This window comes from Lethenteron reissneri, chromosome 32 (assembly GCF_015708825.2).
Source record: "Lethenteron reissneri isolate LAM-NWPU_2019-01 chromosome 32, ASM1570882v1, whole genome shotgun sequence".
NCBI lineage: Eukaryota > Metazoa > Chordata > Hyperoartia > Petromyzontiformes > Petromyzontidae > Lethenteron > Lethenteron reissneri.
In genome coordinates this window covers 3,258,556-3,277,171 of record NC_083810.1, presented here as the reverse complement: position 1 = coordinate 3,277,171, position 18,616 = coordinate 3,258,556, and the positions used below count along the sequence as shown (strand labels likewise).

General features: G+C 44.1%; 1 protein-coding gene across 2 annotated transcripts in view; it reads left to right on the top strand.

The window, feature by feature from the left end:
• The window catches only part of AASDH (aminoadipate-semialdehyde dehydrogenase), a 41,314-nt gene that overhangs the window by 11,841 nt on the left and 10,857 nt on the right, over positions 1 to 18,616 (top strand). For both annotated transcript variants that reach the window (XM_061563735.1, XM_061563736.1), the window contains 5 exons: positions 2,374 to 2,609; positions 3,685 to 3,794; positions 12,737 to 12,909; positions 14,648 to 14,834; positions 17,724 to 17,885. In XM_061563735.1, the coding sequence (XP_061419719.1) occupies positions 2,374 to 2,609; positions 3,685 to 3,794; positions 12,737 to 12,909; positions 14,648 to 14,834; positions 17,724 to 17,885 (868 nt within the window). The remainder of the gene's footprint in view (positions 1 to 2,373; positions 2,610 to 3,684; positions 3,795 to 12,736; positions 12,910 to 14,647; positions 14,835 to 17,723; positions 17,886 to 18,616) is intronic.

Sequence of the window (18,616 nt, the reverse complement as noted above, 5' to 3'; positions counted from 1 at the left end):
GCTTCTCAGTCTCTGCTCTGGTGCTTCCATGTTTGTCACCTTTCTGAAAAATCTTGGATTTCTAGCATTTGGATGTTTTTCTTGTTGCTGTCGAGATCTGCATATATGTCCTCCATTAATGATAAGATTCTGACTCGTGTGTTTTGGTTTCATCATTCTCTTTAAACGTCCTATTTGTGAGATACCAATCATTAACGTTCTTTTTTTGCGTTACTTGCGCCCATTGTTTTTGTATGATATTTTTAATAAGTTGTGATGTGTACTCTGATTTCTTGTTTTCTTAGCAATTTTACCAAATTTCGCATATATTATCTTATGGTTGGCATGTTCCTTGCTTGTGGAGACTATAACAAAATAAACAAGTAGACAGTAGGCTTTTCACATGTATCCATAATTCCATATAAAATATATATTTTTAAAACATCCCATCAGCTACACTGCTTTATGGGATTGTATCACTTGCCAAGTGGAAGTGGGATCTTCTTAAAGATTACATGATTAATTTAATTTCTTCAAATGCAATTATGCTGCAAGTTTGTAACCGTGATTTACAATGTGTCGAAAAAGGATAATGCATGATAATACCTTCAAATTAGCACTGGTCTATAAGTCGCTTGTCTCGAACACAAGAACATACATGTTCTGATGGTGAGATAGAAAATCAATGACATTTAGGCTAACTTACGTTACAATTATTATTTGAAACCACGTACAATGTACACACACCCATTAAACAAATGACCACATAAAATGAGAAGTAATGGTAGCGCATAATCATTAAAACCAGACATTACCATGCGGATAACATGTTGATGCATTCACCTGCACAGCAGCCAAATTTAGCTTCAATATGTAAAAAAAATTTAAGTGGATTTGTAATCAAATTTTAAAAGATGTGACCGTTTCAGGTCATAAGCATGCGTTGTGTTTAATTTTTTTAAATGTTGTATTCATTTTGTAGATGCATCATTACCCTTTTGTAAATACGAATGCTACTGATGGTACCTGTTTACATGGCGGCACAACAGCCTCTGCGTCTTGAATTTAAACTCCTCTGGACGCAATAGCTTTAATTTCAATTTTCCCTCTGGCCTAGTAGAAAATGAAGATTAAGTGAAATGGCATTTGTTTTGAATCACTTCACATTCACAGACGAGCTGCCCGTCATGCATCAGTGCCCAAGAGTCCAGCAAATGAGTAATGCGTCTGGCTAAGTGCCAATGCCAGCACTTGAGTGGGGAATGGAGGCAAGGGAGAGAAATAGATGTTAATCGAAAAGCTGAATTACGAGTGCAAAAAGCCATATACGGTATATTTACACCTGCTAAGGCATGATGCATCGGTGTGGAATATTGCAGTGCCCATATGCCGGGTGTCCTCGTGTGTGCACGCGTGGAGTGTCGGCGTGGCGATTTTCACACTGGTACGATCTCAGTGACCCACGTTTAATCCTGGCAATGTATAGCACCAGTTGCAATTATTATCTAAATTTGGCGTGAGCCTCCACTAGATTAACTCGGCCTAAAATGAGTTCCCGGTATTAAGTGATACGCAATAGCATTGGAAAGCAAAGGCTGTAGATCACGTCAAGGAGCATAAACCATCACGCGAACTCTGGTCATCCTCGCAGCGGCTTTTGGCTGGCCATCATACAAAGTCGGTAACTGCATCGCAGATGTGCTTCTGTGGCCGTTTGGGAACGCTCTTCCTTCTGATATTAGGAAGCCACTGGAGCTATGCACTTTTAAATTTATATTCAAATCTAATTTCTTTATAACTGCTTTTTGTGTGTAGTTTGTTTCATCCTTCCCCCACACCTCCGATTCACAAATAAGTTTAACATACATATATACTTTGTTCGTGGTATCAGAGTACGGTATGCAGTGACAGCCAATATGTGCTCACTAACGGCAACGCAATAATATCGTTATATATACATAGGGTCAGGAGGTCTGACCATTTCCATTGATACCATTGTATATTGTAATCTCCTACTTCATTCGGTTACATCCTGTACTTGTTGCGTAGTCAACACATGACCTCCGAGGTTGAATGTCGTTCCTCTGGTCACCGACTGCTGGTTACCTACCCACGTTAATGCTCATGGCACCCACAGTAGTGTAGTAGGACCAAGGGTTAATTATCGCATTGGTTAAGGCAGATGATTGTTCAGTCTTAATGCCACAATTACTTATGCTGCGGTCACGGTGACCCTACAGTTGTGGTCCGTGTGCCTCACCGCTACGAGCCGCATGTGCCACACCAAAGTATATGCGGGTGAGCAGACCACACTGACCCAGGTGCAGCGTTCCATGTTTCCCACCATCACCCGTGTGTGGTCGCATGGCAACAGCGTGACGGTGTGTTTTTCAGGCTACACCGACTTTGCTGCGGCGGTTCGGGGTGGCCGTGCTGCGTGATGTAGTGCTGGCGTCCGCGTCCCCGCTGCGGGTGTTGGCGCTGGGCGGGGAGCCGTTTCCGCCGCTGTCCGCGCTGCGCACCTGGAAGTCGATCGGCAACGGCACGCGACTCTTCAACCTGTACGGCATCACTGAGGTGTCATGCTGGGCCACGTGCCACGAAATCCCGACACAGCACCTGCTTCCGGGGTATGCACGACTTCATACGTAAGAACGCCCACGGGTGTTGGGGTCCCGGGAGATACTCGTTGATGGGGCTAGCAGCCGCCGTATACATGTATATACGGAGGCAGCAAGGCCATTGATGCCAACACAATGTGCCAGATTCCTAATTTCCTCTATTTGCTGCAGTTTTTGCAAAGATGATACCGCCAAGGTATCTCCTGGAGTATCCCACAGTCTGGCTGTTATGTCTTCCCTTGGTCAACGCACCTCAGGGTGCCACTCCGCTGCCTACCTTGCTAACCTCTTGATCTTTTACCTGAATACAAATCTCTCCCTTCTCTTCTACTTCTCCGGAATGCATCTACAAGCGTTATACTATATACAGTATTATGAATATATCTGTACTTTCTTTTGTCTCTTGAATACATAACTTTTCCATATCTTATGCACATATTGTCCTATCTCTAATGAATACATGTATCTACTTTATATTCCGGTGTCTCGATGCATCTCTCCCATCATCGCATATCTCACTAATCTCTGCTTCTTGATTTTACTACATCACTAAGCCTTTATTATTCAGCTTCAATTGCAGATCCAGCAGGCTACTGCATTAGGAATTTGACATTTGGCAGGAGAGCAAAAATTGCAGTCCATTGTGCCCTAGCTCTGAACTTGTCGTAAGAATCCAATTTATCTATCAGCCTTACATGGGTAACTGGTGTAGAGTGTGAACATCGGCACAGGGGAGAAGACAGGCGGCGAAGGTGTGGTTCAGGCCACACCACCTCTTCCTTGTGTGACTATTCTAAGCATGTGCTCATTAGCAGCACTTGCCCTCAAGTCTCTAAACCCAGCAATCTTTTCCTTTTGATATAAGGAGCTCCTGCTTACAAGAGTAATGGTCGTAATATGTTGCCTGGGGATTGTTAATGCTCGAAATGTAAAGGTGGAGTTCATAACTTTTAGAAAATCATAGGTGGCAGGCCATAGTGCTGGCTGCTTGCCAGTCAGCGTCCTATAATGACCATACCAAGTAGCACGTGTCCCAGTAGCCCAATCGGGCTGACGAGGCGATCTCCATCTCTCCATTTTTTAGGTGTGAGCAGTGCGCCGTCCCTGTTGGCAAACCCCTGCTGGGCACCCGTGTGGAGGTGAGGGATGGGGCGGGGCAGGTTCTGCACCATGGGCAAGGGCAGATATACATTGGTGAGTACTCGGGACAGCTGAGCAGTACGTTCACACTGCTGACAGAGATGTACTATTATATTCTCCGGATAATGATGCACTAGAGACTCCGACGTATCCCAAACTTTGGGGTCATTTTGAAAAAAAAAGTGTAGATTATAATTGGGAGAATACAGTACGATGGAGAGCAGTCTTCCGAAAGATCACGATGAATTATCTGCTTTGAAATGACGAGAGAGGTCTTCTGGAATATGATTATTAATTCGCTGCTGGATGGCGATTTTGAACAATTCAATGAAAACACATCTTTGAAAAGACAATCTACTCTCCACATTATGAGATGCATCCCCAACACTTGATGCTAAAATATTGCTGAAAATAATGCGTTTTATAATTGGGAGAATACGTTATGCCATTATTAAATACTTGTCTATGCGGAGGTACTCGCGACAAATGGATGAGAACTTGCATTTACACATTCATATTCCAGTCTTACTTTTGGTTCGTTCACTGAAGTCAAGAGGGTCCTTCAGCCCATCTGGCATGTCTTTATCTGCTCATTCATAACCATAATATTCCCCCGGCCACAAAGCCTAATGCATATTAAATTACCCACCTTTGTTACCATCCGTTCCAAAATAGAATTGCATGAAGAAAAAAAGCCCACTATACAATGTAAGCTCTTGAGGTGAGTTAAAGGAATCAGCAGTGCGTTTGCAAGACAGATGTTACATTACTTCTTCTGGCTGTTTTTAAGGTAAGCACACTTGGTTTTAGTTACAGGAATAACCTGACCGACACACTTTTTGTACAATCGTCAATTCATTATTTAATTAACACTAAGCATCTATATATATATAAAATCGTGGATGTCTGTCTGTGTGTGTGTGGATTTCGGACCATACGCACTTTCATTGGACGGCGGTTGCCCCTGGCAACGGCTAGCGACGCCTTCGCCGCTTTCATTGGACCTGGCAACGGCTAGCGACGCCTTCGCCAAGGGCTGCAGTTTCATTGGACGGCGGTTGCCCCTGCCAAGGGCTAGCCACGCCTTCGCCACTTTCATAGGCTCCGTAAAAAATTAAATAATAGCCATTACACAGTATTGTTGGAGCGCTGAGGGGGGGGGGGAAGGCACGCCACCCGTACCCTGCCTCTGCCGGGTGGACAATTTTGGCGAGGCCGCAGGCTCTGCACGCTACTAGGCCTCGACACCCACCACGCCACTCTGAGGTAAATTCATCAAAGTTTTTCCTACTGTTCACTCCACCCCCACCACAATGTGTGCAATTAATATTACTTTTAAACCCAACGCGCCAACAATCGATTACTTAAATGTTCACTGTACAAATAGTCATTAAGCTGGGTCAGCGTACTGCCAGTCTAGCATGTAGACTGTAGCCTGCTTATTAAGCTCGGTGAGCGTACTGCCACTCTATCATGTACACTCTAGCCTGCTTATGAAGCTGACTGCGTGTACTGGCAGTCTATAATGTCGACTGTAGCCTGCTTATTATAATCCATTCTTTATATGTTCTTTGTACAAATAGTCATTAAGCTGGTTGAGCGACTCCAGTTCGATTCCAACTCACGCCCACCACCGCTGACGATTATTTGAAACGGACCTGGCCCTCCCCTAGGTCCACTCAGCCTCAAACGCGTAACTGCTGTCGTGTGTGAACATCGTCACTGGGGAGACAAAGGCGGCCGGGCATCGTGGATCCAAGTCCCGGGCGAAGCCGGGTCATGTGTATGTGTGTATGTGTTTATGTGTATTTCTGTGTGTATGTGTGTCTGTGTTTATGTGTATGTCTGTGTGTCTGTATGTATGTGTGTATGTATGTGTGTATGTGTTTGTGTGTTTGTATGTGTGTGTGTATGTATGTGGGTTTTTTTTTATGTGTTTATGTGTATGTCTGCGTGTCTGTATGTATGTGTGTATGTACGTGTGTGCATGTGTTTGTGTGTATGTATGTGTGTGTCTATGTATGTGTGTGTATGTGTTTCTGTGTATGTATGTGTGTGTATGTATGTGTGTTATGTGTCTGTCTGTGTGTCTGCATGTATGTGTGTGTGTATTGTGTATGTGTTTGTGTGTATGTATGTGTGTGTTTGTGTGTGTCTGTGTGTATGTATGTGTGTGTATGTGTTTGTGTGTATGTGTGTGTATGTGTTTGTATGTGTTTGTCCGTTTACACTCGCATTACACAAATGTCTTGCAGGTCTAAGGCGTTCCTCGCGCAGCATTGCCGCTTTATTATTTCAGTCGGTTACTGCCGTACGCACCCTGAAAGTCGTATGTGTCTGCAGCAAGCGCGTGTATGTGTACCTATGGACGCGCGCGCGTGTGTTGTGTAGGGGGAACGGTAGTGTAGTGCTTAGCGTGCTGTCTGTGTCTGTGTGTGTGTGTCTGTGTGTGTGTGTCTGTGTGTGTGTCTGTGTGTGTGCGTGTGTGGTGTGTGGGGAGCGGTAGTGTAGTGGTTAGCGTGCTGTCTGTGTGTGTGTGTCTCTGTCTGTGTGTGTCTGCGTGTGTCTGTGTGTGTGTCTGTGTGTGTGTCTGTGCGTGTGTGGTGTGTGAGGAGTGGTGGGTGTAGTGCTTAACGCTACGCTGCGCTACAAACCCGGCGAACCGAGTTCGATTCCCGCTCACGGCCACCACCGGTGACGATTATTTGAACCTCCCCTAGGTCGACTCAACCTCAAACGAGTAACTGGTGTGGCGTATTAACATCGCCACTGGGGAGACAAAGGCGGCCGGCCGTGGTGGATACAAGTCCCGGGCGAAGCCGGGTAGTACAGCTAGTTGTATTTATATAGTGTCGCTTAAATGGATCTGCAAGTCAAAGTGCCTTATCTGGAACAATTCGAAGAGCAGTGGCAGCTGTCCCTGTGCAGCACAAGGTGACTCAGCACCTGGCCTGTGAGCAAGGCATTCATCTGCCAGTGAGGGCTGATGATTGCTGCTACTGTGTGTAATCCCCATGAAATAATTTTCAGAGTACATTTTAAAAAATTGCCAAATTTGAAAACTTACCCCCAAATTACTAAAGATGAATTACACACATCAACATCGCAATTTTACCCCTTACTGTGAAACTACTGCAGACAATACGGAACGTAGCACTTAGTTATTACCTTTCCCCCATTATGAATGACACAAATACCAATGTACTCTATTATAAATTATAATTATCTTTGATTTATGCTGTGAATGACCTTCAAACAGATTTATTATACCGTGGCTTTTTCAACTTGTCTGTAACATTTACTGCTGTCGCTTGAGTCATCACGGTCATACAGAAGACATTTCATTTTTTTATTGACCATATGCAGTACAATAGAGTTATTTTATTGATTTGATTGACACTTTTAGGGCTTCCCCGTTGGTAAAAGAGCATACAAGCTCTCGGTTAACCTTGTAAAGTCACTCCTTGGTAGTTTTGAGAGCACATTCTGAATAGCCAATTTGGTTTTATATTCACAATGGGGACATTTGGATAGGGAGCTATTCTTGTAATTCTTTTTACATGCTATATTAAAATCCACTTTAACATGACAATGTCTTAACACTTATTTTTGTTCTTTCATCGTGTTACATAGTCATAGAGCTTACATACATAAAGGCTTTGCAAATTAAAATAATGTAATATGCTCAAACAGCAAGCCTTGAAGATTCCAAAGAACACAGGATGAGATGTTACTATCCTTTGTGCAAGCACTTCCAAGAGTTCATGAACAGTGAGCCAGGTGAAATTTGGGGAGCGCATCGTCAGTAGTGAACCTTTGGTTCCTAGGGTGTTTCGGCCTTTCATACTATACACCCTCCCCAAAGGCGGGCAGCGACAGGGTGATCAATTCTACGCTTGCGTCCCATTCCCAATTAGTCATAGGAGTTGCCTTGTTGTTGATAGCCAACATCCCATGGGACTATACATGGCAGGGGCGTCCTCCTCCCTGAGTCAAGTATTGTTGACTGCATACCTCCTGGCCCTCTCACTTTGGGGACCAGCTGGGGTCTTTCCTCTTCATCCAGAGCCACTGACTGCTGCCTTCTGCCGCCTCCGATACAGCTCTGATTGCCGAACGCTGGCTCTGGCCCTTAATTCCCAGGTCTCTAAGCAGTCTGGTTGTAGATGTTGCCACAAAACCTCTGCAGCCCACCTCCACTGGTCGGACTTCTGTGTTCCAGCCATGATGCCGTGCTTCGGCAGCTAGATCGGCATAGCGCAGATGTTTTCGCTCATAAGCCTCATCTACTGAGTCCTCCCAGGGTACTGTGAGCTCAATGATGAAGACCTTCTTGAGCGAACGGGACCAGAGCACCATATCAGGTCTTAGGGTGGTGGTTGCGATCTCCGGAGGAAACACAAGTTGCCGGCCAATGTCAGCTAGCATTTTCCAGTCGCGGGCCAAGCGCAGCTGGTCTCGCTGTATTGATGTAGAGCCGCTCTTCGGTGGTTTAGCCCCTTCGCGGACAAAGGTCGTCCGTAAGGGGTGTGATGCTGCTGGGGGTGGTAGGGAGTTGGTGGCAGCTCGCTTGTCCTCCAGGGCGGACGCAAGGTTTTTAAGGACTTGGTTGTGACGCCAAGTGTAGCGTCCTTGGGTGAGGCTTGTTTTACATCCTGTGAGAATATGCCTGAGGTTGGCTGGCATGGAACAGAGGGCACAGTCCGGATCTTCACCATACCATTGGTGAAGATTAACTGGTGTTGGAAGGACGTCATATGTTGCTCTGATGGAAAAGCTCAACCGCCTCGCTTCCATGGCCCACAGATCCTTCCAGCTGATCTTCCTCTTCTCCACACTGTCCCATCGAGTCCACTGTCCCTGTTTGGCAAGAGAGACTGCCTTGGCCCACCTTGCAGCCTCCTCCTGATGGAAGATGTATAATTTAATTTACAAACATCTAAATAATGGTAAAAGGCATCCCGACATCATCATGAAATACTTTTATTTCCTCGCAAAAATAGTTTAATGTTGCAGAGACAAGAGGATGACTGGCGAGTGATGGTAAGAGGAGAGCTAGAGTTCACAACCAGCAGAGAACGTGCAAATCACGGACACCTGCAAACAAGGACTCTAGGAGGTGGAGTTATACATGAGATGTGACTTGAGTTTCATAGCCAAACCCAAGTTTGCCAGGTGTTTAAGTAAAAAAAACCCAACAGGAAGTAATCACAGGCTGGCGTGATGCAGGTTGCACTTCACCGTCACCAAAGTGAGGCAAAAACTTACTGCAGGCAAAACCAAGATAGTTAACATGAACATTTAAATCAGGAGGTAGCCAATTTTATACTAAAGCAATATATTGAAATGCACCGAGGAGCAAACTGATGACACGGATCTTGTCACCTTTTATGATGCAGTGACGAGCATAGTAATGGATCGTGTTTAGAAAGTGGTGATGAGGAGCTAAGGTTTAAAAAGCAGAGAAGAAATTGCCTGAAACCATTGAACACATATCGAGGAAGAGGGGATATATGAAATGAGGTGAAAATGCTGAAAAAATTTTACTCTACAGAAACCTGATTATTATTAGGGGGGGAGAATCAACCTGAACACATCGCATGATGATTGAAGACCGAGCAAGCAATGGGAGCACAAACGCGCACCACAAAGGAGATGGATGATTTGCCATTCACAAATGGTAGTAACCCTTAAAGAGATATATGGAACCAATAATATGCAGGTTTCGGTGACAAAAACAATGATATTCTAGGAATAAAACACTTTTTCAGATGAAGAGCATGAGGTTTCATACGTCACAATTTAAATAAGTCATTTTCAGAATTAGAATATCTATTTAGACTGCAGGAGGAGGAATCTGATGAGCAATGAAGCTCGATTTTCACATGTCCAGTAGGTGCACGGGATCAGCAAATTAGAGGGGCACAGTTGGAAAACAGAGTATTTATACCTGCGACAGTTTACTGAAAGCAGCTTAAAATGAGGGTATAAAATCGACACTGGTGAGAATAGATTTAGAGTGTTTTTGTAAACCAGAATTTTCTATTGATAAACTACACCTTTACGCCTAAAGAATAACGATTTTAATCAGTGTAAATTACGTGTGACCACTGAAAAGTTCTTAAAGATGCATGGGGAGGTGCGTGCTTGGATTACTTCCGACAGAAAGAGGAGCACGTGGATTCTAGAGGGTTTTAGACATAATTTGTTAAGAAAATCAAGTGGGCTTGGTCAGAACACATTGCGAGCATCAATGATAGTCGGGAGTGGAGACTTATCCTCAGAGTTGTAGCCAAAGGAGGGGACGCAGCTTCAAGGACGGTACGTGTTGGCAAAAGCTTGGGGAGGCCATCATTCAGCAGGGGATAGATCATGGCTGATGATTAATCACTGACAAAAGATGTTTATAGCACTATCAGCGAACATTAGCAAAATCATCATCAATCAGCTTATGCAATCCACAGCCATATCTTCCTCCCATCATCTCTCTTGCTTCTATAGGGCCTCTTATAGAGCAGCAGCTGAGCCAATTACCCCAGGCACACCCAGGGTACCGAATGCCCTCTCCTCCCAATCAGGTGAGCATTGTTAAGATGTAATCATCCCCCAGCCTGATTGGATTCATTATCAGTTTATTTCCTACGAGTCAATCCCCTTCGTGGCTTTACACTAACGTGCAGCGCTCGCCGGCAAGCACTATGTGACAGTGGCCCACCGTTGCAGACTCACATGCTGATGTGTGTATGGCCAGGGACTTCTCTACTTACGAAAAAGTTAGGTTCCAGAGGTCTGTTCCTAAGTCGGTTTGTTTGTTTACTCCTGTCGATTCCAAGCATGTGCGGCATGTACACTAAACATGGCTTTAAAAGTTGTACAATCTCCTGTAGATGTAGATGCCACTGGTTCTTCATGTTCTGCAGGTGTAAATGCTACCACCACCACATATTGTGCTTTGGTTGAACTTACGACTCTTGATCCAAACTGGACATATGGATAGGTTTGTTTATATCTCTGAAAGTTCGTGATTCGAATGTTCGTAAGTAGAGGAGTCCCTGTATGTTGAACTTATTTTGCACTGTATGTATCCAACCGTGCGAATGGGAGGTGCGGGGGGGGGCAACAAACTTATTATGCACAAAAAAAAGTGCCACCTTCCTCTGGGTCCCAATGGGACAACTGTGATATATGGCACCGTATTAGTGGTTATCCTGTAAAAGGTGCAGTATTATGAATGATCAAATGAACAATGCATTGTTGCAGCAGGTTTCATTTGGAAATTAAGGTAAAAAAACAATCACTTTTTTGGGTCTTTCATTAAAATGATGGGATAACATTTAAATATTGAAGTCAAAGCGATCAAGTGCGGGTTCCCTCACTGGTAATTGGAGCACAGTGTTCATGAGGAAACAATGGAGAAGGGACCGTAGTTTAACACTGAGTCATGTTTGTTCTTACTCATGCTGTTTTCTTTATTTTGTTAAGATATTTTTTCTCACATATAATTGTTTCTATTTTACAATTAATATTTTGCTCCATACTTTTTTTAGTTGATACTCCAAGCCCTTTCTTGCAAAAGAGACTTCAGGTTTCTCACCTAATTATTAATAAGTCCAACTTTACTCTTTGCATGCGTGCATGTAAGGTGCTTTCAGTGAATCCTAAAAGGTGTCTCTTGACCTTGTCCTTGATGACATATTCCAAAGGCGACTGCCAAGTGATTATAATTATCATTTGATTTAAGTTCACAGACCTAGGATAAAAGCCATTGTGTTAAAAGTCAGTCGTTTCATGCTTTTTTTTCAAGTTTTAATTGATATGCAAGCACATACCAGCTCATTACACTTGCCAACATGGTTTATATCACGAGTGATTGACAAAAATCCAAACCCAGGGTCTCAGTTACACCGGTTCAGGAATTTGATATGAGCATTAGTGCCCTGAGCCCTAAGGTCCCCTACAGGGGCCCTTCTTATACTGTCAGCGTGGCCTGGCTCTGCCCCCGGCCATGCCCCCTTTCTAGAACCTACGAGCGGGTTATTGGTGTGCACCTTCTGTGACCTTTCCCCTAGATCCCCCTCTGGTGTATCACGTGGCTTGCTGATGTCAGGGCTGCCGTAAGCCACAGATCCCCTTCCCTGCCAGCAGCCAGCGCTATACTGTTACACTACTATTCTATGCCACTACACATGCAATGCACACCTTTTAAGTAGTCAAAGCTAGGTGTTTATTTTGTGGTCAAAATTAGTGAATAAGATAACTATTAACAAAGAGGATTTAAAAAAATATATAAATCAACAGTGAGTGGAAGAAAAACACCAACGTTGACGATGACTACCACTGCCCACAAAAGACCAAATTGTTTACCTTGACGAGTTTGAAGGAAGACACGGACCAAGATAATATCAAAACATTCTCAGAAACAGCAGTGCAATCAGGAAGACCAAACATGGGAATTGTTTATGTATGCTGATAAAAAGGTTACCAAGTTAACTGATTGACTGAGCTGATAAAATTGTGGGCAGGAGGGGCGAGAGATTGTACACCCTTCATACCAACAATAATCAGAATATTTATTTATAATGGTCAATTTTGGTCTTATAAGAATGGACATTTTCTGTACTTCAGTTGAGATGAACATTACTACTTGAAATCCACAGGCTAAGACTTTTTACAAATTATCCTCAACTAGACAGACTACGACTCGCATTCATATTGTGGTGTTCGGCACCTTGGCGAGGTCGTCGCATTATGCACAAGATTCCCTTCCACATTTCGCTGGATGATGCACAGTGATGGTGCGATCGATCTTCACGCTACCTTGGCCCTCATTGGGGACCGTTGCTTTTTCTAACCAATTAGCATTGCTCAGTCACCTGTTATTATGACATTCGCTGCGTTTTATAAGCAACTGGGAAGACCGCGAGAAGGCCATCATTTTCTGCCCCATGACTAATAAACATTTTTTGATAAATTACTAAATGAACGATGGGGACCAGGTGGAGAGCGGCGGACGTGCCTGCTGGACGGAGAGGCGGAGCTGGTGCCTGGCACCATGCGCGCCACCGGAGACGTGGGCAGGGTGGCCGGCCGCCTGGTGTACTACGTGGGGCGGTCGGACGGACTCGTCAAGAGGCACGGCCAACAGCTGGACCCATTGCTCTTGCAGCAGGTATGGGCCACGTTGGCCCGGGTCAATGGCTAATATCCGATAGGGACCCTTCCCTGATGCGAGACCCTGGCGGCAATGTTTATTCTGCTGTCGCCATCCAATAGGGTGTAACGACACATCGACGATCCGCCGCTTTATATCGACTCGTAACGTCAAGGGACATGCGTTGATTTGCATGCGTAAGAGTCGATGTGTTTGGGTTTGTATGTGACCTCTGCAGCTGCGAGAAGCCATTACATTCACAATATACCACAATACAATAAAAATAATAATCTTTGAATCATGACCCTGAATCGCTGTAGACGAAGTTGGGGTGAATCGTGACACAGACATACGAGGGTTATTCTCACACTGGGCCGTGTGTTGAGACTATCTTCCTCCTAGTCCTCTTGCCTTCATTATTCCATCAACACAAATGTGAAGGATTTGTAAAGATAATGAATGTATTAATAACTATCTTAATTTTTACGTAGAAAACTTGCCAAGGAGAATTATTTCTTTCCATAGCTTTGGCTTCACAGGTTATAGAACCATTGCAGACACCAACATTAGCATGGTAGATAACTGAAGTACAACAAAATTCACTACAGACCTAATCGTATAAAATGAGATTGATTCTAAAATGATATATATTATTACATATATTGCACACGCATTTTATATTTTGTGAGCTTGTATAACACGAGCCGCATGCCTATGCAATTTTTCCCTTAGCCGCACAAATTGCCTGCAAATTAAAATGTATAGGGCATACAGCATTTTATGGACTTGTATCATTTGTCTAAATTAACATTACCTTTAAGAGCTGCAGCTGGCTTGCACCCCGTGCCCTGGTCCTATTCGTCATCGTAACTTTGGCTTATCACTATTAATATTATTATATCAGTGCCTGGGCAGAAGCTATAATAATTGTAATTCAACCTGACCTTGTCTTTTCAAACTTGATTTTGCTAACTGCCCATGCATAACTGGGCCTCACGGCAATAATGTCCAGTAGCCATGGTCACAGACATCCGTGGGGCTGGCATGCATGCAAGTGTGTGTGTGTGTAATTGCATTGTATGTGCCCGTGTATGTGCTTCTCTCTACGAGTATGTGTGAGCTTGTATTTACTGCTGTGCTGTGTTTGTGCGTACAGGTGATTGCACGTGTCGGTCTGTGCATACCGCTCTTCGACTTTTTATTAGTGTGTTTGTGCGTACAGTATGTGGGGTGTGATGGCATGGCTGTTGGGAATTGCACTATAAACACACGTGGCATTTAGACTTGTTCTGGACCTCCACTGGTTGAACTCAGTTTCAAATTAGTACTTGGTACGTTTGGTGAACATCAGTACCGTGGAGACAAAGGTGGCCGGGCATGGTGCTGGCCCCCTCACACCCTTAATAAGTGCTCACTAACAGCATTTACCCCCAGATCATATGAGACGAAGTCAATGGCATGGCAGATCCAAGGTTGGGGAGGTGGCAGGGTGGGAGGAGAGGGGGGGGGGGCGGTAAGTAATGTGGGGCAAACACACTCTCCCCCTTTTACTGCATACCAGAGAAAATACATTTAATGCTTTATTTATTTATTTTGGGCCTGATTTTAAAAGCTTGAAATTTCAGAGACCTTTCCCCCCGTGGCTGCCTAGGGAAGTTTCTCGAGCCGCCTCTAGATGCGGACGAAGGATATTTGTTTTTGTTTGTCTGCTCATGTGTGTGCATGCGTGCGCGTGTGCGCGGGTGTTTGTGCACAGACGGCCGAATGCCTGGCGGCAGTGGAGGCATGTGCGGCCGTCATGACACCCGGGCAGACGCTGCTATTGCTGTTCGTGGTTCCAGCCATGTCCCCCGGCAGCCGATCTGGGTCACAGCGGGATGGCTCTCGCACGCGCGGCACTCTGCCCCCTCCATCCCCTTCGCCCCCTCCACCCCGCGAGCCAGGTGCATTTGCAGGCAGGGGAGCACAGCTGCAATCATGAAAAGCCGCCACCGTTTGGGGACCATCCAGCAGTCGAGCAATCGGGGGACGCGCGCGGGGAGTGAGCGCTGCGTGTTTGTAATGTCCCGCTCGTGTTGCAGAACAGATTGCAAAAGGTCAACAGCTTTATTGAAAGGAACCACCCGAGGCAGTTTTGGCCTTGCATTAAGCATGATAACTTTGTTTCAAGACCAATCATTGGGGACTGAGTCTGAGATGGGCAGTCTGGATGGATGATTGCAGCTGTGCGAGATACAGGGATGGTTGAAGCCACAGTGAAATCATTTAAATCTGTTTTAACTACTGCACCCAATGTGCTTCTAATTGGCAACTCATTGCCTCTTAGTCTAATGGCTCCATTATAATACAATTTGGTTTTCATAATAAACATAATATAAATATGGCAAGTATGCATTCTATTGTTTTTCATATATTTTAGATGTGACTAGACACGTTGCAATTATTATAGTTGTTTTTGGTTCTACACAATGAAAATTAATTTGATTTCAAATTCTACGAATTGAAGATTACACTATTCATCCATTGCCATAAATCACACTGCTACATACACTCTAGACCAGGGGTGGGGAACGTCCGGCCCGTGGGCCGTATAAGGCCCACAAAATCATTTAGTCTGGCCCTGCCAAGGCAACCGTAGGCGGGACTCGAAATTCAATAAATCTAGGAGCAAACCTGGAAAAGCAGTTGCGAGTAGCAACATCATCAATACCAGCTAACATCACACGCCTCACCAAAGAGAAGCAGTTCCAGCCATCACATTAGGGGTGAGTTAATGAAATGTTTGACCAAATATAACGGGCTAATTTTTAAGTTGATAATTTTGTATGACCCGCGAATGATGTTATAAATATCCAAATGGCCCTTGGCAGAAAAAAGATTCCCCACTCCTTCTCTAGACGAACGCTTGTTTTTCAACCTTACACAAACCACTTCCATTTGACTTTTGGATATGAAATGCCTTATTGATTACATTCATAACTTATTATGTTCAGGTCATACGAATGTACTTTAAACCCTCTAACAACAAATATTAATCCCTCTAACAACAAATATAGATTTATAACGTCACGCTTTTGCAGAATGGGAACTATCATGGGTTGCGGTGAAAAGAGAAATGGTGCTGATGAAGGAAGTAAACCAGGGTGGGTGGAATGCTTTTAGGAAACATTAATGGCTTCTGAGTAATGTGGTGAACAAGCACAGATATTTCATAAAGAAGGAAGAATTGCAGCATTGATAAATCATTGCTGTGGTCAATGCAAAATCCACAAAGAAGCCCAGATTGATAACGTTGAAAAAAAAACCTCAATGGACAAAAGTATAAAAAAGTGGATTTGAAAACAGAATACCCATAGCGTAGATAAATCTGCTGATGGTAAGGCAGTGAAGACAAGAGCCATGATCTAACATAGGATGGTTTCAGGGATGTCATTCAGATAAAATATTTTCAGATATCAGATTTTTTTTTATTTTAGGCCCAATTTTAGTTTATATTGACAGATTTGAAACCTTACATTTTAATAACTTTACATATGAATCATTGCTGTTTTTACGCAAGGTTCCATAATGAAAAGAATATTTTGTATGTAATATAAAGTATTTTTATAACAATGAGGCAACATGATGGCACTTGTGTTAAAATAGCAGTTATGTCACTTCTTGTGAGACTGCATTGTCTTATCAACTCAACATTTTTTTGGATCATAAAATATGCATATCTAGCTTTCCATTAATCCAAACTCCGGAACACATCCCAAGTATGTGGACCTCATTGCAACGAAATGAGAATCCATTGCCACAATCGTGTCCTGATATAATAGTGATGTAGATTGCGACTGTGCAGAGCCACGGCCAATAATGGCAGCAAGCTGAAACGTTTCTCCGACAGTTGAGAGAGAATGTCTTGTATGAAAACGTATTTATTTAGATCTACTTTTTGTGTTTAATTTGTTATCCTTCCCCTGCACCTCCGATTAGCATGGTTGGTTTCATACGGTGCGAAAAAGAAGTTCAACATGCATATGTATACATAGTTGAACAACATACATATGTTTAACACGTAGGCTTTCGCGACCAATGTTATTCATAATCAACGTTTTTGGGTTTAGATCACGTTTATTTATAAATGTGTCGTAACCCTCCACCACCCGACACGGCCAATCAGTAAAAAAGTGTCACGTTGACAAAGACAAATAGTTCACTGCTTTAGCCCACCGGTGTGTTGAAGCCACAACATTTACAATTTGAGTACGACGTTTCGCTGGTAATTGCAACCAGCATCATCGGGCAATTCGCCAGAATGGCGCCAGAATGGTGAATTGCCCGATGATGCTGGTTGCAATTACCAGCGAAACGTCGTACTCAAATTGTAAATGTTGTGGCTTCAACACACCGGTGGGCTAAAGCAGTGAACTATTTGTCTTTGTCAACGTGACACTTTTTTACTGATTGGCCGTGTCGGGTGGTGGAGGGTTACGACACATTTATAAATAAACGCGATCTAAACCCAAAAACGTTGATTATGAATAACATACATATGTATACATATATGTTGATTAACTTTTTTCTCACGGTACATAGCCAACCATGCTAATTGCAAGTGGGGCTTATGGTGATGACAGATAAAAAACGTAACAAAAACCCCGAATTGGGTAAAACCAAAGAGCAACTTCGACTCGTAATGTGAAACAACTGCGGAATATATTTGCCTGAGAAACAAGAGCAGCCTTGACGCTGAAGGTAAATGTAATCTCGATGTGATTTTGTGGTGATGTGCTGACCTCTATCACCCCCTCCCCACCTCCCTGCCGCAACTGTGCACGCGTTTGCAGGCGAGCGTTGTAGTGAGCGGCTGGGTGAACCGCAGCTCGGCGAGCGGGAGTTGGAGGATGTGCTGAGAGGGGGCATCATGCGGGAGCTTGCCTCGCTGCTCCCCTCCCACGCACGACCCGACTCCGTGATGCTCATCTCCACGCTGCCGCTCACCTCACACGGTCTGGGGCATACGCGCCGGGGTGGGACGACTGTCCTGCGGTCACCCATAGTTTTTTAGAATTTTCGTGGGTTAGATGGGTTTACGTCACGTTTAAACATTTTATTTTTTACGATATATATATTTTTTTATTTTACCAAGTAAGGACCACTGAGCTATTTAGCTCTTTTTCAGAAGCGACCTGGCCACAAATGGTTGCCCAACGAAATGGCTTACCATGTGGACATTTATAGCAGCCAAATACTTTGAAAGCATGTTGATTCTAAATTTAGAGGGAAAAACCAGAGGACCCAGAGAGACATGCAAAATGTGAATATACAGGCGTCAGGGTCGGGATCGAACCCACGACCTCCTGTATACCAGGCGAGCTAGTTAACATCTCACTATCACGATGCCCTTTACTTTGCCAACTAGGAGATTACATAGTGCTACATGTGTTCAGCTGTATTCCTATGACCTGTGCTGTCAAGGGATACCTACTCAGCCTTAGGGCAGTGCAACAACACCCATTGTTGTACAATACATTGCACTCCACCAACTCCCACCAGTAATCGTGAGCAAGTCGGTAATGCTGCTCTTGCGAGTGATAGTCCACTTCCCCACATTTGCAAGTTAAGCCTATCAGAGCTCAGTCGCACCTAATTGGCCGGCGCTCATGCATTTCTAACCAATGGGTGTTCTGACCATGAGTCATCTCAGTGTCGGCACGGTCGAAAACCTCCCCCACCCTGA